This window comes from Xiphias gladius, chromosome 5 (assembly GCF_016859285.1).
Source record: "Xiphias gladius isolate SHS-SW01 ecotype Sanya breed wild chromosome 5, ASM1685928v1, whole genome shotgun sequence".
Classification (NCBI taxonomy): domain Eukaryota; kingdom Metazoa; phylum Chordata; class Actinopteri; order Istiophoriformes; family Xiphiidae; genus Xiphias; species Xiphias gladius.
In genome coordinates this window covers 13,007,465-13,027,208 of record NC_053404.1, presented here as the reverse complement: position 1 = coordinate 13,027,208, position 19,744 = coordinate 13,007,465, and the positions used below count along the sequence as shown (strand labels likewise).

Sequence of the window (19,744 nt, the reverse complement as noted above, 5' to 3'; positions counted from 1 at the left end):
CCACTTAAAATGTGTTTTGTTCTTATGCTAACACATCTCAACATTTTTACAGATTGAAAATTTTCTTTTAATTTATCACAGCATTTTTAGTTATTATTCGTATGCGAATTATCAGCTCTTGGCAGGTAGGTTACCCGGGGCATAGCTGTGTTCTTGGCTAATTGGTGGTATGCGTCTGTATGGATGTTAACATGTCAGCACTATCCGTTCAAACCATATTTGTTAGTTTTCGTTAGTCAAAATTATGACGTAGTTTATAATTTTCAGATATTATCCCACCCTTCTCACTTGTAATTCATTCATTAATAATTGATATTGCGTAATTACTGTGCCCGAATTTTTAATGACTTAGTCATAATTGTAATATTATACATAACATTGCTAGTTCTTCATCTATTAATTTCTTTTTCTGGCAGTTATGGGCCATAAATTCTCGCTGTCTCTCATGTAAAATTAGGATGTGAATGATTTTTGGATATTAGACTTTTTACCTGTAGGTGACACTGTTTGACTGTTTGACTTCTCGATGTTGTCATTCCCGATTGTAAAGGAAGTGGTGTTTAGGGAACCACACCAAGACCGGAAAATACTTTTTATGCCTCTAAAAATAAAAGCCTTTTGTTTGGAATTACGACAAAAATTACGTGAAGCATAATGCACTGTTGTATTGAAATATGAACACCTAAATGTACTTAAAGTATAAAAAGTACAGCCCGTGAAAGTGAAATTATTATCTATTAACCTATTGGACTATTATTACTGTTGCATTTATGTGCAAGCAGAATTTTAATGTTGTGGCTACTTTATAAGCCAATTGCATGTTCTGTATATAAAACCTTATTTTGCAAAGTAACCAGTAACTATAGCTGTTCTAGTCTAAATCAGGTGGAGTACAAGTGCTTAAAACTCACAGTACTTGAGTAGATGTATAAGTTCCACCACTTGGCTTGTATTTTCTCCAGTATATTTTGAAATCCGGTACCGGACATGTACACTAGTTTATTCTTTGTCGCTCAGTAGTGGTTGTAGCTTTGAGGTCCCGTGACAAATTTCATTGGAACTTTCTACGGCCAGGAAAGACTGATGTTTCCTGCTTCTCTCACTTGTGAGACGCGTATGGGCAGCAAGAAATTACACTTTCATTTTGGGGGTTTGGGGGCTTTGGTCTCACTAAAACTGGTTCATTGTGAGTATAAATGCTGTAGAGCGGAATATCCCCACTGGAACTGCGAAAATAGATGAATACCGCATCAAAATACTGTAAGGTACGTGATGTTCATCTAAATGTTACCTTGTTCTCTTTTGGCTAACGTAGCGTTGAGTAGCTGTAAGGTAATATCTACCAGGCATACGAAGCGCTATATTAATGTAATTACTATAACGTGCTATTTCAGTAATATAAGGGCAAGCCATTACATAACACTAACTTTTTTCTGTTCGAAGACAACACTAAACAGAAGGTCAACCGAAGCAAAATAGTATAAACAAACTTAAGTTAGCTACTTTGCTGTGAAACACACACGACAATCTTAGAACATGTACAATTATGAGCCTTTGCTGTATTGTTTATGGGAGCCTGTTAGAACATGCCAAGCTCTCCTTTTTTGAGTGTGTATGTCCGTGTAGGTATTTTATTTGTGTGTGCGTTCAGCTCCTCCCTTCTCTGGCTCATTTTTTCCTCCTCTCCTCGCTTTTTCCTGTAGTACACGTGATCTGTCTTGAGATTTTAAAAGTTGTACAGGTGTAAGTACACACTGGTGAAAATCACTATAAGCTTACCAAATGGTTGAGCTAAAATAAAACAGAAGTAGGCGAGTCCTTTTCATTGTTGTGTGCTGGGGAAATGTTGTCCACCCTCACGTAAATGTAATCTGACTGTTGAAATTCTTTCTTCAGATCTCATAGGCTCAGAATGAATCCCCACATTGGATGTTGATTCAGCTTTCTGGTATGGCCAGTGGCACCCACCATTTCTAAGGTGGATGATGTGTATGTGAATATTTTTTTCCTTTTGTCATGCTTGTATGTAAAGCCCAGCTAACAACAAAATGGGACAAATGCAAAAAAGCAGTCTTCATAAACTTTTCTCTTCTGGTCTCAATCAGCCACAACATTAACACCAGTTACTGGATTTAATTTTGTGGCTGAATATTGTATATATAGACAAGTTTAGAGGCTTTACGGCTGGTTCCCTGATGCAACAGGTGGCTATTAAGAACATCTTTTGTATAACAAGACAACTTTCAAGTTATGAAAGATGGCAACATGTATTTAATAAGTTTAGATAGCCCACTATTTGAGAGCTCCACGTCTTTGATAACTTAACCACCTATAATCCAGATCTCATATGTAGACCTAATGTGCATAGAATTAGCTAAGCCTTGTCCAGATAGAGCATCTAACATTCTGTGATTTCTAATTCACTGCAGCTGATGAACCTTTTATTTTGTCAGTGCACAAGCTGATTCAGACTTGTTTCTAAAAGGAAGTCAGAGACAAAGTTTGCAGACTGTGGATGTATTTAAGCTGTCTGGACAGTCGGGTTAGGCTAGGAATCTGTCCAGATGCTGAGTTGGTTGCTCGTACTGGGGTTGACTTAAGTTCATGCCCCTCACACTTAGAACTACACCTCCTCAATCAGAGATCTGTCTCTGTTGCATTATAATGAGATATTTATAAACCACAATAATGTTTATGTCATTCAGTTTTATCCCACACATACAGATATCATTTACATTAGTCCAGACTGTTCAGGTGTATTGTAAAAGTTTTAACATTTTAAGTGAACCAGAACAGATTTTAATAAATTTGTTTGTATTTATTTAAAGTTAAAACCTAGTCATGATAAAGCTTATAACTGACAGGTTTTCTGAAATAGGCAGTCTTCCTTTTGATGCACTGATGAGTAGGTTCAAAATAGGTCTTCTAGGTTATCTCCACTCACCATTTTTGGCTCGCATGCATCCGTGTTTCTGTGTTTATCAGTGGATGCATGCCTGATTGAGCTTTCACATGGGATTACCATTCTGGGGTGACATCTGCTTTGTTTTCTTGCTAAATATGCTTGTCACACATGATACACAGCCTCACACAGAAAAATATATGTTCAACATCCTCATAGGATATCCACAGGCAAGGATGTGTGTTTGAGCTAAGCAGGAAGAAAGCTATTTTTGATCCTGTATAGTAGCCCTGGCATATTTGTGCCTGTCAGCACAAGTTAATTCATGCTGTGGCGTGATTGCAGCGGATGCTGGGCTTAAACTGTTGCTAGGGAATGTGCTTAACATTAATCTTGTTCCTTTTCATTCTGAATTTTGCCTTTCGAAGCTTTGTTTTCATTCCTTATAACAAAATTAACAATGTCTCTTTGTGGGTGTGGCGAGCAGCAGCAGCATTTCATATGAAGGACTAGCAGTGTTAGCTGAAAATGTAAGTTGCAGTAGACAGTTATAGGTTATTTCCCCCTTGAACAAAAATATTTCTGGAATGTTAAAAAGCGAGTCCTACCCTGTGACGTAGAGAGTCAGTAAACCATGAAAACAGGCACAGATGTGAGGCAGCTCAGGGAAGTATTGGGCCATTTTTGTGTGTAGAAGCCACAATTGTACAAACTTCAGGTTTTAAAAACACAAAAGGATCTAACTGGTTTCCTCCAAAGTTGCTGGTAGAGGAAATAAACCTTGTAGTTACTGTCTAAATCTACATGTAGCTGGTGTTAATTTCCCAAAATGACAGTGTTTTAAAGATCCAGTTTTAACTAAAGCTGAAACTGCTGATTAATCGTTTAGTCTATCAGTGGAAACTAATCAGCAACTATTCTGATGGGCGTTTCAGTCATTTTTCATGAATGCCAAAAATTCTTCTTGCCTCTCAAATGTGAAGATTTTATGCATATATCTGTTTTATGTCATTTTAAATTGAATTTCTTTGGATTGGACAAAACAAGATATTTTAAGATTACACTTTGGGCCCTGAGAAACTAGGATAGACTTTTTGACATTTGAGAGACTAAACTATTTATTGATTAATTGGGGAAATAGGAGGCAGACTACCACAACAAAAAGAAAGAAAAACATTAGTTATCCCTAGTTTTAACCAAAGTTTAACAGTTTCAGCATAAGAGTGACAACATTTGTGAGAAAGTAAATTTTTAATGCTATTTGTCTCTTTTGTTTAAATGTAAGTGGGGAAAGTGAAACTAAACGAAAGTCAAAAGTAGGAACAAAAGAGAAGAAGGGGCTAGTAATGAAGAGGCCATGAAGGTCCCCCTGATTGAGCACATGCATTTTAAAGAGTGTCGCTATTTTGGTGTTCCTTCACCCCAACGTGAGCAGAATGAGATCTCCCTCCAGGATGCATTCAGGATCAATACGCAGATGGAGAAATTTGACCAAAAGCAGTTTTTCCGTGTGTTTTGAGCAAACAGCAGTGAGAATAACAACGGTTGTGGTTAAAAGAACAAAGACTACTGGACAAACTAGGGTGACCTCACTAACATCAAACAATGGACAAGTCAGAGCATCAGACAAAGAGCTTTGTGAGCTTTGTTGTAAAAGAAACAGACATTACATAACTCACGATGAAGAAAAAGAGATATGCCTCTCTGTGTGTGATCTAGTCAGATCACACAATGTTTAGTATTTATCATACATTTAATAGTTTTATTTCAGATGAATACAGGAGTTAACATCCATTACAACTGATCATAATTCGGTTATTAGATTCTCTTTTCACATTCAGGGAACTGAGGTCTTGACCTTTTGTTATTACAGTTGTTAGGGGAAGGAGTCCCCTCAGCGTTGAGCTTTATTTCACTCTTTAAATGTTGGGGAAGAACAGCTCCGGGGGATTTTACTTTTAACCTATTGTGTAACAGCATCTTCGAAGACCCCTGGAAGGTTATTTAAAAATACCTCTCCACTGATTGGAACAAACCAGAATGTCACAAACCCAGCATGTGTGAGAGAGGTAGTGTGTGTCAGTGTCAGTGTGTGTGTGTGTGTGTGTGTGAATGAGTGTGGGCTTGTATACCTTTACATGTTTGACAGAGTGTGTGTGAGATGCATACATGTGGAAAAGGCTGTGTAGATAGAGACTCCCAATTCTCCCACAAGGGTGATGGATAGCATCATTAAAAGCATAAGAAAAAACTAGAGAGTGCTCTGATGATATTTATCTAAGTGTTTTTTCACAATGAATATTCAGATGAGAGGGAGGATGGGATATTCACACTCAGAGGGAGGAGTAAGTTAAATGGTTCCCTGGGAGGAGGGAGCCTGCCTTCTGTCATGTTGCCGCTCACTGACTCTCTGTTGTTGCCTGTGCACTCTTGCAACAATCTTTACTCTTTAAGCAAGCACAGGAACCTCTTGACAAGGTTTTAACCAAAAAAGATTTTAAGGCAAAAACTTGCATGTTTTGAAAGTCAGCAATTGTTGATGTTGTTGTTAAACAGCTGTCTTTAATTTGCCCATTTGCATCCCAATGAAAAAGAAAAAAAGTGTTTTTATTTGATGTGACACTATAACTGGTCTCAGTCAAGGGCCCCACCATACAATTCCTTTGAGGGAGTTATTAATTTATTTGCTTTTACAAGGACATCACCTGGAATAGGGCCATTTCCTGAAGCCAGATGTGATACTTGCAGGCAAGCAACTGGTGACCACGTGGTTTTTTGTACCACAGACAAGCACAGCTTGAAAAAAGAATTCCTCTGCAACCCCTGGATGACTAGCGAGAAAATAGATTGATAGTTAAATGGAAGAGGTAATATAGTTTAAGGCTGGTTCACAGCTCTTGCCCAGGAGCAACAATCAACAGAGCTATGTTATGGCTCAAACATCAAAGAAATACCTAAAAAAGTACAACTACAATTAATAAATAATTAACATGCTCATGAAGTAATATTCAGGGATGAGTGTTTATCAAATCAGGGCTAGACAACATAACCACAGCAGAAGAACACCAGTTTCACTTCCTAAATAACGGAGTTGTCTGTTCTCTTTTCTCTTCTGCAGCAGTGACCCAGAATGGGGATGGGCCAGTTGTATACTTGAATTTTTATCCTGGAGGACCCATTACTTTATGACCTTGCACCTTTGAATGCCGACAGCCCCTAAGATGGAGGAGCAATCCAGTCTCCCCAATGTCAGCATACCCTGCCACAATGAGCAGAGGGACAAGAAAAAGCGTTACACAGTGTGTACAAAAATTCTGTTCATTGATGTTCAACTGGCATTTCTGAGTAAAATAATTCTACAAATGATCATATAAGTGTAGACCATATTAGAATTGGATACTGCTCATTGTGTTTACATGGATTCTCCTTGCCTTTTTTTAGGTTTACAAAGTGATAGTCTCTGTTGGACAACAGGAATGGTTTGTCTTCAGGCGATATGCAGAGTTTGATAAACTCTACAACACAGTGAGTGGTGGCACATTGTCATGCTGATTTTACAGCATATGGGAAACCTAACACATTACCAATTTTCTGTTTACAAGTCTTTGATTCCCTTAGCCTTACACTAACTCTTGTGTCATGCTGTTCGCATTGGCATTTATAATAATTACATACTTGTGACCATAGATGTCTGCAAGCCCTTATGGAATTTTCTCTGTTCATCTCATATCTTTAAATGCAGTTAAGAAAACAGTTTCCCTCTATGAACTTGAAAATTCCAGCCAAGAGGATATTTGGGGATAATTTTGAGCCAGGTAAGTGTTCACTCTATGGTCATGTTATATCATATAATGTACACCATAATCCAATACACACATCCAGACAGATGCCCAGCTCCAGATGTTTAAAGCATAAATGCTTTTTTTTTTTTGGGATGCATGTTTATGGCTTTGAGTGCAGTGTTTGATTGCTCTTTTATAACAATATATGCACCCATCCAATAGAGTTCATCAAGCAAAGAAGAGCAGGGTTGCATGAGTTCATCAAGCGGATTGTCTCACATCCTCACCTTTGCAACCAGTAAGTTTTGGTGTTCTCTCTGTCGTGTTATTAATTAGTCTATTAAGATGAATGGCTTCAATTATCTGAATCCAACAATCTTATGAGATTCTTGTTTAGCCATGCTTCACACTTGACATTAATGAGATTAAGAAAATGAATGATGTTACTGTATTTCTCTTATTTAACTGTTTAGTTGTTCTTAAACTTTACAGTCCAGATGTGAGGACCTTTCTACTTATGGACAAAATGCAAAACTTTTCAGATGCCTCTGAGGATGAAGATGACAAAGTGAGTAACCAATCAACCAATTTTGATCAATTTTGATGGATCATTTTCTTTTTTTTCTTCATTTATAGTTTTGTTTTCCTGCTTACTACATCTTTTCAGTTGATATGTTTTATAGTCCAGATATAATGGAGTAGTGAGGTCTTCTACCTCTGGTTTTGTTATGTCCAGGCTGTGCCAGAGAGTTGTTGATTCTGTATCCCAATGTGTAGTTTGTACTTGGCAGCAACTGATAGAGTCTATCTAGACTCAAAATAAATTCAGATGATAAACAAATTTCCCTTATTTACTTAGTGTAGCACAGATAAAGGACTGGATTCTTGGATTCCGGATTCCTGGATTCCTTGCCTGTGAACCCGTGTTGAGTGTGTCTCAGTTTTAACCTTTAGTTGCATCTTTGCAGCTAATCTAGATAATGTTTTATCTACTGTTCTACAGAACAACTCTACCTCCAGAAACATTAACCTGGGACCCTCTGGAAATCCACAGTATGTTCACTACTCAGTGCACTTTTTAAAAAAACCTGATACTTTAGCACAAAGCAGACTGCCTTGCTTTTTTTATTAATTATTTTAAACTTTGCAGTCGTGTAATTACTTATATTACAATTTACATTTGTGAATTTAATGTGCTATTTTATTTCAGTGCCAAACCCACAGACTTTGACTTTTTAAAGGTCATAGGAAAGGGGAGTTTTGGGAAGGTATGTGAACGATGCAATACTTTAAAATTATTAAAATTCCCAAGGTTGTATATTTATGGCTCTGTTTACATAGATAAAATATTGCCTTCATTGTAATAGTTTCAGTACATTGAAAGTAGTTTCACAAATCAACTTTGTAGAATTATGTTGACTGATATATTTTTGTTATACTTACATTACATGAGTTAGAAACATTTTCAAATGTTTCTTGTTTTTCTGCTCAGGTAGCAACAAGTTTTAGTTCTGCATGTGTTGGACTCTCCATGTAGGAAGTGAGAAACAAATTGGGAATTGCTCTGGTTTACATTGTTGATTCCGTGTTCATACTGCTCTCTCTCTCTCTTGTGATGCAGGTTTTCCTTGCAAAACGAAAACATGATGAGAAGTATTATGCAGTCAAGGTCTTACAGAAAAAGGTCATACTAAACAGAAAAGAGGTAATTTTACAATCAGATATGACCTTGACCCTATCCATATTCAGGCATGCGTACATGAATTATTGGTCTCCTGCTAAATTACTCCTTTTTCAAATCAGCAAAAACACATCATGGCAGAACGCAATGTGCTACTGAAGAACGTGAAACACCCTTTCCTGGTTGGGCTTCATTATTCATTCCAGACTGCAGACAAGTTATACTTCATCTTGGATTTCATCAATGGAGGAGAAGTGAGTTGTTTCAGTTTTGTGAATAATGCGCTCACATTGAAATGAGTTGCAACGTCAAGAAAAGCTGAGAATGCCAGTAATACAGGAAATATGTATTTCCTCGGAGCAGCACTGCAGCTAGTTAACATACCTTCATTTGTTAAAATTCTTATTAGAGGTCACAGCATTACACAGAATAACGAATGGCTCTGAGTGTGACTTCCTCAATGGATGTCCTTCAAGTGTGGTCAGCCTTTTTAAAGCTGCCATGTGTGACTGACTGTGTGAGAGTGACTAACTACAATCTGTAGTCAAGTAAATCTGCCTCTTGCCTATCTCAACAAGATGACTACTATGACCTTTAAGATTAAAATAAAATCAGATCAGTATTTTTATTTTCCGGTCAATGTGATAGTGTGAACAACTAACATACATACAGTATATGTTACATAAGTGAAGGTACAATGAAAATATTAACAGCTCAGTGAAGCAGTCATGGTGGTGCATTAGTTTCTGCAGTCTTTGCAAGAAGGTGTCTGTCAAATAATTATTAGATTTTTACAATCTACTGGTCAAGAATGATATATATAATAATATATATTAATGAATAATTAATTAGAACCTTTCCATTTCAGCTTTTCTTTCATCTTCAAAAAGAGCGGACCTTTCCAGAGCCCAGAGCAAAATTCTACATTGCTGAAATGGCAAGTGCACTGGGACATCTGCACTCGCTTAACATTGTTTACAGGTATGATGGAGGTTCATGTAAGTTAATACATGCTTAATGTTACATTTATGAAGTGCTCTTAATGATCAGACTAAAAGATGTCTTGTCAATTAATCAGAGCTTCTAAAACTTGCTCAGGTCTAGAAAATGTGAGAATATTTTTTGCCCTTTACACATAACGTGAATGTTTCACATGTAAAGTAGACATTGATGCCATCAAACTTAATATGTCTAAATGTGGAGATAAATAAATGCTATGTTAACTGTAGCACACACAGTGTGTTATCAAAACACACACTTCAATGACCTGAAAATGAATATAGATTGTATATTACACATAAATTATGCTTGGTAGGTTTTTAAGGCTGATTCTGTTATTTTTTAGAGTTCATCACCAGATTTATATCTGTATATTTAGATAGTTAAATGAATATATATAATACAAAAATATATATACTTTTTATGGTGGCTTGTCAAAAATTTTTCAGGAATGTGGGGTTGCAATGGGGGAATTTGAATTTACTGTTTCCAAATCCGTCATCCCTGTGTGTTACTAACTGAAATTAATTTATTTGTGTTAATTTTGCCCAGAGACTTGAAGCCAGAAAACATCCTCCTTGACCAAGAAGTGAGTATTCCTGTTTTTAAGCCAAACACATTGCTGTGTAATTGATGTATAATCACTATAACAATAATTACAGTAAATATATATGTGGATGGCAAAGTACTCAATTTTTTCAGTTAGATATTATTTTGAGAGTACTTGTTTTAAGTGTATGGAACTACACTGCCTAAACATTGGTTGCAGATTTATTAAGTAAGACAGTAACAGACAGTATACCGCACATATTTCATTCTTTTTGAGGCATATTTGTACCACCAGTGAATAGCAGTGTCATTTCCAGTTCCAGCTGGACAGAATGTGTGTGGTTGGATTAGGTCTTACTAATGATTTTCCTAGCCTTATTGAGAAAGTGAGAGAACAGTGAATGGGACTGACTGGGCTACACTGCAGCCAACATTCCTGGGCAACAATAGAATCCTCAGTCCCCAGGGATAATGAGCTGCTTGTGTGGCACATGTTGTCTAAAACATCCCTGTGTCCTCTTTTTAAAGGGGCATATCGTTTTGACGGACTTTGGATTGTGCAAGGAAGGCATTTCCCAGACAGATACCACCACTACATTTTGTGGAACACCTGAGGTATGGGTATTCACATGTTTGCTTACTGCCAATTTTGCAACAGGGTATTCCAAAGAAGTCTCACCTTCAGTGTCAAAAAGTAACAATCATTAACAGCCTTTTTGGAATAAAGTGTGGTTAATCATTTTATAAGTATGAGTATATTCCAACATGCCATACTGCTGTATGTGTAGGATATAAGTAACTTTTTCCAGAGAATAAAACAGGCTTTTATAAGAAAAAAAATGTAGTTGCTATACATTTAGTTGGTGTATTTTAAGCCAAAAGCAAAATGTCAAAATTCATGTTATATTATGACGTTTGTGTGCTTCTAACAACCAGTACTTGGCTCCAGAGGTCCTGAGGAAGCAGCCGTATGATAATACAGTAGACTGGTGGTGTCTGGGTTCGGTGCTGTATGAAATGCTCTTCGGCCTGGTGAGTTTTTACTTTGAGCACCTATTTTCCCTACATCTCCCTCTGCATTTTACCATTATTTGAAGTAAACCACACAGTTGACAGTAATTATGAATATTTTTTCTTTGGTAGGCATCCTTGACTGCTTTTGCACATAAAGTTTTTAGTTATTACGGGATATACTGGTGAACTGCAGAAATTTTGACATTAGGTTCTAGTGCCAAATTTTGGAGCACCTCATTGTACTGTCACATTCACCTACATTCCTGTACTTCTCTCTTTTTTTTCTTATATCCTAGCCACCTTTCTACAGCAGGGACACACATGAGATGTATGACAACATCCTCCACAAGCCGTTGGCAATGCGTCCTGGTGCATCCAGCACCGCGTGGTCTCTACTCCAAGGCCTGCTGGAGAAAGACGGCACACACAGACTGGGGTCCAGCGATGACTTTGTAAGTAGGATTATTGCACTTGTCCTGTCCATATATAGACACTACATGTGCAGCAGCATTTCCAATTTTTCAGCTCCCTCTGGTGGCCAATCTATATACACCATACACCTGCTAATACATAACAAATTTATGGCATTAATGATTTTTTTTTTCTGAAAAACTTTCTATTAATACAAAATGATGTCTACGTTGATATATATTCTTCATTTTCAGAATGAGATCAAAGCTCACGGCTTCTTTTCCTCCATCAACTGGCATGACCTTGAACAAAAGAAGATCCCTCCCCCATTCAAACCCAAAGTGGTAAATATTTTGTGTCTTGCACAGTAATCAAAATTTGATCATATTTTGACTATTCCTGGCTTTAAAAAAAAGTCAATTGCATGTATCCACTAAATCCACAATTCAGCATATAGTGTTTTAATAGCCAGATAATTTAACAGTTTAGTTTAGTTAATTGGTAAGGAAGTCAGATTTAGAATTATTTTCAAAGCAAAGCAAAAATTATGTCTATGAAACTGTAAACAAAACCTGAACATGAAAAACTTCATAAACGTAGAATTTTTTACAATGCTATTGTATTTGACTGCACAAGATTGCACAAGTGCTCCAATTACCAGTGGAGGTTGCCTAATTAAGTACCATCTTTTAAACTACTTCATAAAATGCATTTCTGTAAAGTTAATTTCATGCTATGTTTTGGGGTTTTTCTCTTTTTTGTCTTGTGTTTTGGCTCAAAACTTTTTAAAACATTCCCTAATTTCAGTGACCTACATTTTACATATGTTTCACTCTTAACTCTTTCATCCCTTCTTAAAGCACTTTGTAAAATCAAGATAAAAGCTAGGACTTTAAATTTGTATTTTATGTCATCAAAATAATCCCCTGTATGAATACACAGGCATGCATTTTGTCTTGTATTTCTTCCATGAATGCTAATATGACCCTTGTTTTTTTTTTTTCCCTTTTCCCGCAATGTTTTTACAGAGCTCTTACTGTGATATCTCAAACTTTGATCCTGAGTTCACAGAGGAGATGGTCCCCAGCTCCATCTGTTGGTCTCAAGAACATTCCATAGTAAACGCAAGTGTAATGGAGGCTGATGATGCCTTTTTGGGCTTCTCTTATGCCCCACCTTCTGATGACTCTTTCCAATGAAACATTCCCAGTGAGGTCTTCAAATGCCTTAACAGTTCTAACTTCTTTTGATTAAAGGGAAGAAATTTATACCATGGATAAACTTGTTCTATTAAGCCAAAGCAAGCAGCTGAGAAGAAACAGCACTTAAAACAGATTTTGGTCGGAACAAAGAGTGCCAGAAAAGTCTTTATTTTTTACCTATTTGTATTTATATAAATATATATACATAACAGATGATATTTTTAAGAATTCAGGACAACCATTCTCTATTAATGTAATTTCTGGTGGTTTCTAAAATGAGCCTTTATAAAGCCTTAAATTTGTCCCTTAAATGACATCAACAAGTAGTTTTCTGAAAAACTTGAACAGTTCTCTGGACTTAAAATAACACCATTTGACTGTGGATTTGATGGGTGTTTGTCCATGTAATTACTGTAAAAATAAACTCATGTATCATATTCATATTAACTAAGATGGAAATAGGGATCACTTGAGAGACCACTGAATTAAGCATTTTGATTTATGGGTCAAATTTGTAAAAAAAAAAAAAAAAAAAGTTACGTTTTAGTTGTCTTTGCGAGTACTGAGTGAATTGTTTTTGTTTTTGTTTTTAAATTGGATTGTCTGTGTTCATGTTTGTGCTGTTCTTGCCTTAACATTTATTCATAATTTTAGAAATTAAAAATCCACAATGCTTTGCTATGCCTGGCAATTTAGTGGTCCTATACTCCCACACAGTAATAAAAAAAATCGAAGAAAAGTAGTCTGAGAGTGTCTGTGTGTTTTATAGTAAGAATGTACTTTCTTTAATGTATAACTGGCATTATTAGTCAATGGCATTACATCCTGATCACCTTCGCTGAGTGGTCTCCATGGCAACGTCGTTGAAGCTAGCGCGCTAACGCTATCTATTAACAGCAAAAGATTGTCGTCAAACGTAGCCATGCTAGCTTTACCCTTCTATTACTGAATGAAATGGCTGACAATTTATCGTTGAAAGAATCAGCTGTGGGCTATTTAGACAGAAGTGGTGGCCTTCAGAAACTGACCGAAGACTGCAAACAATTCAAAGGTAAACATGCTATAATAAGAAAAATTAGCTAATGCCTGTTGTTACCATGAAAGCTAAATTCACCAAGCTATATTTAAGCTAGGGTTACAGTTTTGCTAAATTTTGTCCCTCTTTCCAGATACCCAACACAATGAGGCAGTGTACAGGTTTTGAATCAGTGTGAATCCTTTTGATGTGATAGAGTTGGATCCAGTATTGGGTGACTGTGTTCTACATGACCCCATAAGGGCAACAGCATTGTTTCAATCTGTAAGTGAAAACAGTGAACAAACAGTTAACTAAAATTAAATGTAAACTTCTACTGTAAGGTTACCTACATTTAGCTAAGTCCTCATTCAGGTTTGCTTCCTGGCCATAAAGAGTCTTTCACTTGTTGAAAAACTACACACACAGAGTCAGGTATGAATAAACAGTACAGGTTTTTCTTTGCCTTGGTCACTGACAACACTATGTTTAGCTTGAGAGCCATGATTATTACATTATCAGTACACTTCCATGAATCTTAGATGCCTACACCTTAATGGACTGGATTACTCTGTGACAATGTGTCATCTGGTTGTTCTTTCTGAGGTGAAAGTAATTCTGAAGTTGACACACCTGCCTCCATTCCCTGAGTACAAGCTGGAACTTTGCAGTTTTCCTCGTGGCTATGGCCCCATGAGGCCTGTCTCCATGCAGGGCTTGGTCATTGCCGTTACAAAGGTCATGAAATGCACCCAGAGGGCCTGGTTCCCCTGCATCAATGATGACTGCCCCTGCCCTACAGGTACTGCAGAGAAGATGCTTTGTCACCTCTGATCCCTCATTTTAGGTATCTCTCAGCTTCCAGTATCACTTACTATAAAGACAGACCACATTCAGTTGGGTTTATACACACAAAATGTTTTTAAAGCAATCCTCAGACAAGTAGTATTCATAGACTTAAAAGTGGATTCACATTTGAATACATTCCGTGATGCTGGCCACAGGGTTCCACCACATCTGAATCCATGCACCCAGAGCCACAGAGTCAGCTACTTTGACAAACGACTTCAACTGCATAACTTAAAACTCCCAAATGAAAGAGGATGGGAAGTTCAGAGTCTTGGGAGGTGACAATGGGGACATTACTGGAATTAGTTACTGGGTTAGAAGTAGTTAAAATAAAATTGTGTGTGCATTTTTATATTCCGCATTTGTGTTTTTGTGCAGACAGACAAACAGCTTGTGGAGCTGATCCATATCAACGCACTGGATATTCTGAAAGCCCATCAGCAAAGCTCACTCAAACCAGTCTGTCACTCTGATTCTCAGAGGTAGGTTTACGTCAGACAATTATACAGTTTATACGGGCTTTATATTGCTCAAACACAGGCCCACTTTATAATTATATTATGATGTCCTCTGAAACAGTGCCAACCAGTCAACATATTAATTCATTGATTCATTTAAATTTATCTGATATTCTGATAACTGCAACATAAATTGTGGAGAAAACATAGCTTATAGCCTTTTTTAATCTGAAAGAGGTGAGGGTAATGTGGCAGCAGTTATTACAACACATCACGGTCAATATCAATAACAGCATAGATCAAAAACGTATGTCAATATAAAAGGTCCACATCAGAGTAAACCAATCTTAAAACAAGAGAGAATACAAAATCATAATATTAACAGTACAGAGTGTAACTACTCCTTTACAAAGTTCACCTCTGATCTTTTTTCCATGCATGACTTGTATCTGTTTGTGTTTCTTGTCATATTCAAGTCTCAACAGCTGCAGAACATTAGAATGACTCCTTTTCCATACAACTGCTGAACTTAACAGCACAAAATTAGTTCATCTCCCTCTGGTGTAGTATGAGTATGCATCCCTGTCAAATTTAAGAGTCCCTAAGGTGTTATTGAACTTTACAATAAACATCCCTACAGTATAAATTTATTTGATTGCGTCACCGTGTCTTTAGCCTTGAATCATCTGAAGCCTTTGCTGTGAGAGTCTCAGCAATGAAAACCCACTTGGTAATGTGTTATGAGGTTTGACAGCATACTGTATGACAGCAAAAAGTTGCAGAGCAATAGTATTGGTATATGAAGACTGATGGAGACTGCCCATCAACCAGGGAGCTGGAGCATTCATGTCAGAATGTAGTCGCTCTGCTGAAGAGTCCTTGACCAGACCTGACCAGCTTCAGAGACTCTGTGTAGCTCACTCTATCTTGTTAAGTACGTTGCCTTTTTTGTTTGCATAGCAGAGAACAAATGAGTACTTTGAGTTTTACTGGGTTGAAAGGCTCAGTTTTCATTTGCAAATCAAAATCTTATACATACTGAGATTAATATCCTCAAAAGTTAAAAGGTAATTATTTGTTTGTAAAATCTTATTCTCATCTATTATATTAACTCCCAGTCCTGAATAATGTGGTACTATTAGCTTATATTTACACTCAGTCAGATGTATTGAAGTTTGTCATTAATTTTCTCTGGCTTTCTAAATGAAGCTAACTTTGGAGCACAAACTTAGTGGGGGAGAGTTCAAATAAACAGATTTTTTGTGCAGCCAGCCGCACACAGTGCCTCAAGGGTGGATATTAAGTGTTTCTGTCCCCTCTAATAACATTGTCCAGTCAGTACCCCTGAGAGTTTAGCAAATCTCAGCACTGGGATTAACATGTTCTGTTGACCTAGTCCTGTGAAGGAATTCAATACACAGGGTTCCCGTTACTAAACATGTATGTTAATAAGTGCAAGGAACACTCATTAGCTGGCTGTGCAATCCGCACACAGAAAAATCTTTGTTCTTAAGGACTCACTCTGTTTCTCTTGGCAGTGGTTTGTAGGTAGCATGCATGTTTTTTCAATAATCGCTAGGCAGCAGAGAACCCCTTTGAGTTTTATTGCTTTGTTTCCCCTATTCACATAGATGAGCTGTGTAACAATTAAATTCTACAGGGTGTTAGGCATTCCTGCGCATGTGCACCAATGGCCCAACATTACCTGGAGTGTAGAGACAAATAGCGTCCAACCATGGGAGCCAGATTGTAAGGCAGTAAATGATCTCATATTAAATCCTGCTTCAAATCTACAGAATTCCAGACACTGATTCATATCTGATTACAGATATGAATCTTAACACTTTTTGACATGGTATATTCTGGTTAATCTGAACAATTTTCATATTTTATATGCAATGTTAGGCATCGTTACCATATTGAAATATCTACCATGTCTCACAATTCTACCTACAGATCCCCATAAAGTCAGTGTCAGTTTCCAGAAGCTGTTGAAGGCCACGGCCTCGTCTCCCTGGAGGTTCCCTGCCATTGTAGCTCACTGCCTTGGGTTGGACTTAGCTCCTCCAGGCTTACACGACACACTAAAGCTGGGGTTGTTGCTCAGCTTGGTGCAAACCAGAGCAGATGCAAAAGACACATTTCACAACTTGGATCTTCTAGTTGTCACCACGAACACTCTCATATTAGACAGGTAAAGGAGAGTAAAGTGATTTGAATTATGCAACTTGGTGTATCCTAAATGGACTGACTGGAAACAGAACCTGAGATTTAATCTTCCTTAATACTCTTTACCCATTTGTGTTTGTTGTTAGACTAATGGCATACAGCTTGGGTTTGGCATGTCATGGGGTCAGGCATCAGGCCTCGGAAGAGATGTTTGCATCTCTGTCCCAGGACGAACATGGAGCAGGCACTACTAACATCTATGCTGGTTCTGCCCTGCTAGCCACTGGGGGTATATGCATGTTTGGAGATCTTGGTTGTCACAAAAACGACAGGTTGGATTCCATTCAGTCAGGTATAGCACCAGAGTGATAATTATAATAAGTTACGTCATAAGGCAAAAGGAGAGGATTCTGTCAGCTATAAAAAATGATGGATAATTTCTGCCAAATATGGTAATTGATGTAATTTCCCCCTCCGAGTTTTTATCAGTTCTGGAGAGCTGCACTGTGTCTGTGTTAATCCCGGGAAAGAAGAACGGTGAGGATGCTGACCAGCAGCTTTACTTACCATTCCAATGCAACTTCTGGGCCCTCACAGATTCCTCTTAATGGTCTGGGAGTGCAGACTGTGCCATACTGGGAACAGCAGTGAGTCCAATCACAACAGTGTTGTATTACTATTGTATAGTTCACTTAAAACGTACTCTGAATGTGGACTAGCAAATCTGAATTGAGATTTTTTTGCGGAAAATATATTGTCATATGTTGGTGAAACCTAAGCTTGTGCCGTACAATACACGGAGCTCAAAAAATGTCACATTTCATTCAACTCAGATGTTTGTAGATAGCACAGGCAAAACAGGAAATTGAGACAATTTACTTTTCTTAAAGGAAGTGCCCTGCCCAGAAAACATTACTTCATGGCAGAACCCTTGGGAATAATCAGTGCTTTGTTTTCTTCTTTTGCAGGGAAGAGGTAGAAAATAACCTATATAACCAGACACATAGAGGCTTCATTAGATCTTAGGTTACTTTTTGACTTATAAGGAATGCCTCGTCATTTTAGATTGTCAGCAGATTACCACTTTGAAAGCAGCACATTAAACAGCTTCCTGATGCCCAGTATCTTCTTTGTGAGCAGGAAATGGGTCCCATACCAATTGAGCTGGCAGACTCCTTTGGCCTGGTAATTCAGTGTAGGGCTACGGTGGGAGAGCAGGCCTTCCTTGCCCAGACTGTCCACACGCTCGAGCAGGCAGTACAGCCGGGAAAACCCCTCTACCCATTCTGCTGGGAGTTTTCTCAAGACTACCAGGAGGTTAACATATTCCCTTCAAAGTCCTTTGCATTGCTTTTTTTTTTATTAAGATACACTGCCTCGATTGAAGTGTTTATACATTTACCTTAACTTGCATTTGCTGTTTTGAATTCTATATCTTCCAGCTGGTAGCCCACACACAAAGTTTACAAGTGGAGCAGAGAAAATGATCAATGGTTACAACATGGCCAGCCATAGGGTCCGAACAGTGAGTCAGGGTGTCAAGATGTCTGTGACCTCTGTCAAATTACTGTAAGCACTCTACTGCAAAAATTAGGATGAATAATTGATATTTTAATATTCCATCTTCACTCTGCATCTTATCTTAGTATGTACAGATCATGAGTCAGTCCAGTGTAATGTCAATACAGTCCACTAGGTGGAGAACTCATCCAAGCCATACCCTCAGATGATTATTTTTCATTTGGTTATGACAGATGTTTTCAAACCTTTTTTCACTATGGTGACATATTTTATTTGGATCTAAAACTATGAAAATAAATATTTTTTTCAGTAAGACTGCAGGAGAAAAAATGTCAAATTAAGTTCTAATTCTCAAAATATTGACATAACCTGTACAACTTTTGATTAATTTATCTGTTACCATCCTAATTGATACAAATTGAAAGTGTACTTTACATTCAGCATATTACTCGGGCAACCGTTCATTTATAAAGGGTCCTTTAATGGTTTTTATTCAACGGACAGCTTTGGCTGAGGCCCACTGCAAGTTATGTCTCAGAACACGCATACTGGAGGAAGCTGTGCTCCTGTGTGAAAACTGTCACTCTCAGACATGTTTTTTTTTTTTTTTTTTTAAATTATCACCCTCTCTTTCTCAATACCATGTAAAAATACAGTACTTACATTAAATTAAGATATATATCCTATTATTGTCATGTAATTTAATGCTGTTCTGTATTATATGGTTGTCCTGTTTGTAAGCATGGTGTTTAACAATGCATATAAAAACACCCAAGTGAAATACTGTACAGACAGTTTAACCATTTCTCTATTGTAGGTTTTTTCCTGGTCATGATTATTTCTTATTAATAAGCACTATGAGGGCTCTTTCAAAAGGTTTTTTCAAAGGATGCCTGCCTCTTCCTTTAGGGGCCTCTTCTCTCGTTATTCCATTTAATGCAGTGTTTCCATGTGACCTGGGAGATGTGGATGGTTTGCAAAGGAGAGAGATAATCCTGGATGAGCTCCACGAGAATATCCTGTGCTTCATTAACGCCTACACACCGGGAGCAACACATACATCACAGAAGAGTAAGACCTCTCTAAAGATCCAAAAATACGGGTAGGCAGCACAAGATCACACTAACCAGAAACCGCATTGATGACTGTGACTGTTCTTCCTTTCATTCCTTCATAGTTTGACTCATCTAAG

At 37.5% G+C, this 19,744-nt stretch overlaps 2 protein-coding genes across 3 annotated transcripts; both read left to right on the top strand.

The window, feature by feature from the left end:
• The first annotated feature begins 1,053 nt into the window (after positions 1 to 1,053).
• sgk3 (serum/glucocorticoid regulated kinase family member 3) lies at positions 1,054 to 13,269 on the top strand. 2 transcript variants are annotated; one of them, XM_040127299.1, is made up of 17 exons: positions 1,054 to 1,265; positions 6,021 to 6,201; positions 6,344 to 6,427; positions 6,645 to 6,717; positions 6,907 to 6,982; positions 7,177 to 7,252; positions 7,688 to 7,737; positions 7,895 to 7,952; positions 8,306 to 8,389; positions 8,488 to 8,619; positions 9,234 to 9,346; positions 9,917 to 9,953; positions 10,442 to 10,528; positions 10,850 to 10,945; positions 11,224 to 11,379; positions 11,593 to 11,682; positions 12,367 to 13,269. In XM_040127299.1, exons 2-17 carry the CDS (start codon positions 6,106 to 6,108, stop codon positions 12,535 to 12,537), a joined length of 1,479 nt encoding a protein of 492 aa, XP_039983233.1. In that variant the 5' UTR covers positions 1,054 to 1,265; positions 6,021 to 6,105; the 3' UTR covers positions 12,538 to 13,269. The 2 variants fall into 2 exon arrangements, with proteins under 2 accessions (XP_039983233.1, XP_039983234.1); XM_040127300.1 differs by lacking the exon at positions 1,054 to 1,265 and adding an exon at positions 1,768 to 1,989.
• A 225-nt stretch (positions 13,270 to 13,494) lies between these two features.
• On the top strand, positions 13,495 to 19,627 carry mcmdc2 (minichromosome maintenance domain containing 2). Its single transcript, XM_040127504.1, is given in 18 exon segments — positions 13,495 to 13,591; positions 13,710 to 13,840; positions 13,931 to 13,990; positions 14,162 to 14,357; positions 14,560 to 14,682; positions 14,787 to 14,859; positions 14,861 to 14,886; positions 16,494 to 16,509; positions 16,511 to 16,611; positions 16,819 to 17,056; positions 17,178 to 17,383; positions 17,521 to 17,678; positions 18,172 to 18,348; positions 18,474 to 18,498; positions 18,501 to 18,614; positions 19,057 to 19,131; positions 19,441 to 19,602; positions 19,605 to 19,627. Coding segments are annotated over 18 exon segments (2,001 nt in total).
• Positions 19,628 to 19,744: the final 117 nt, after the last annotated feature.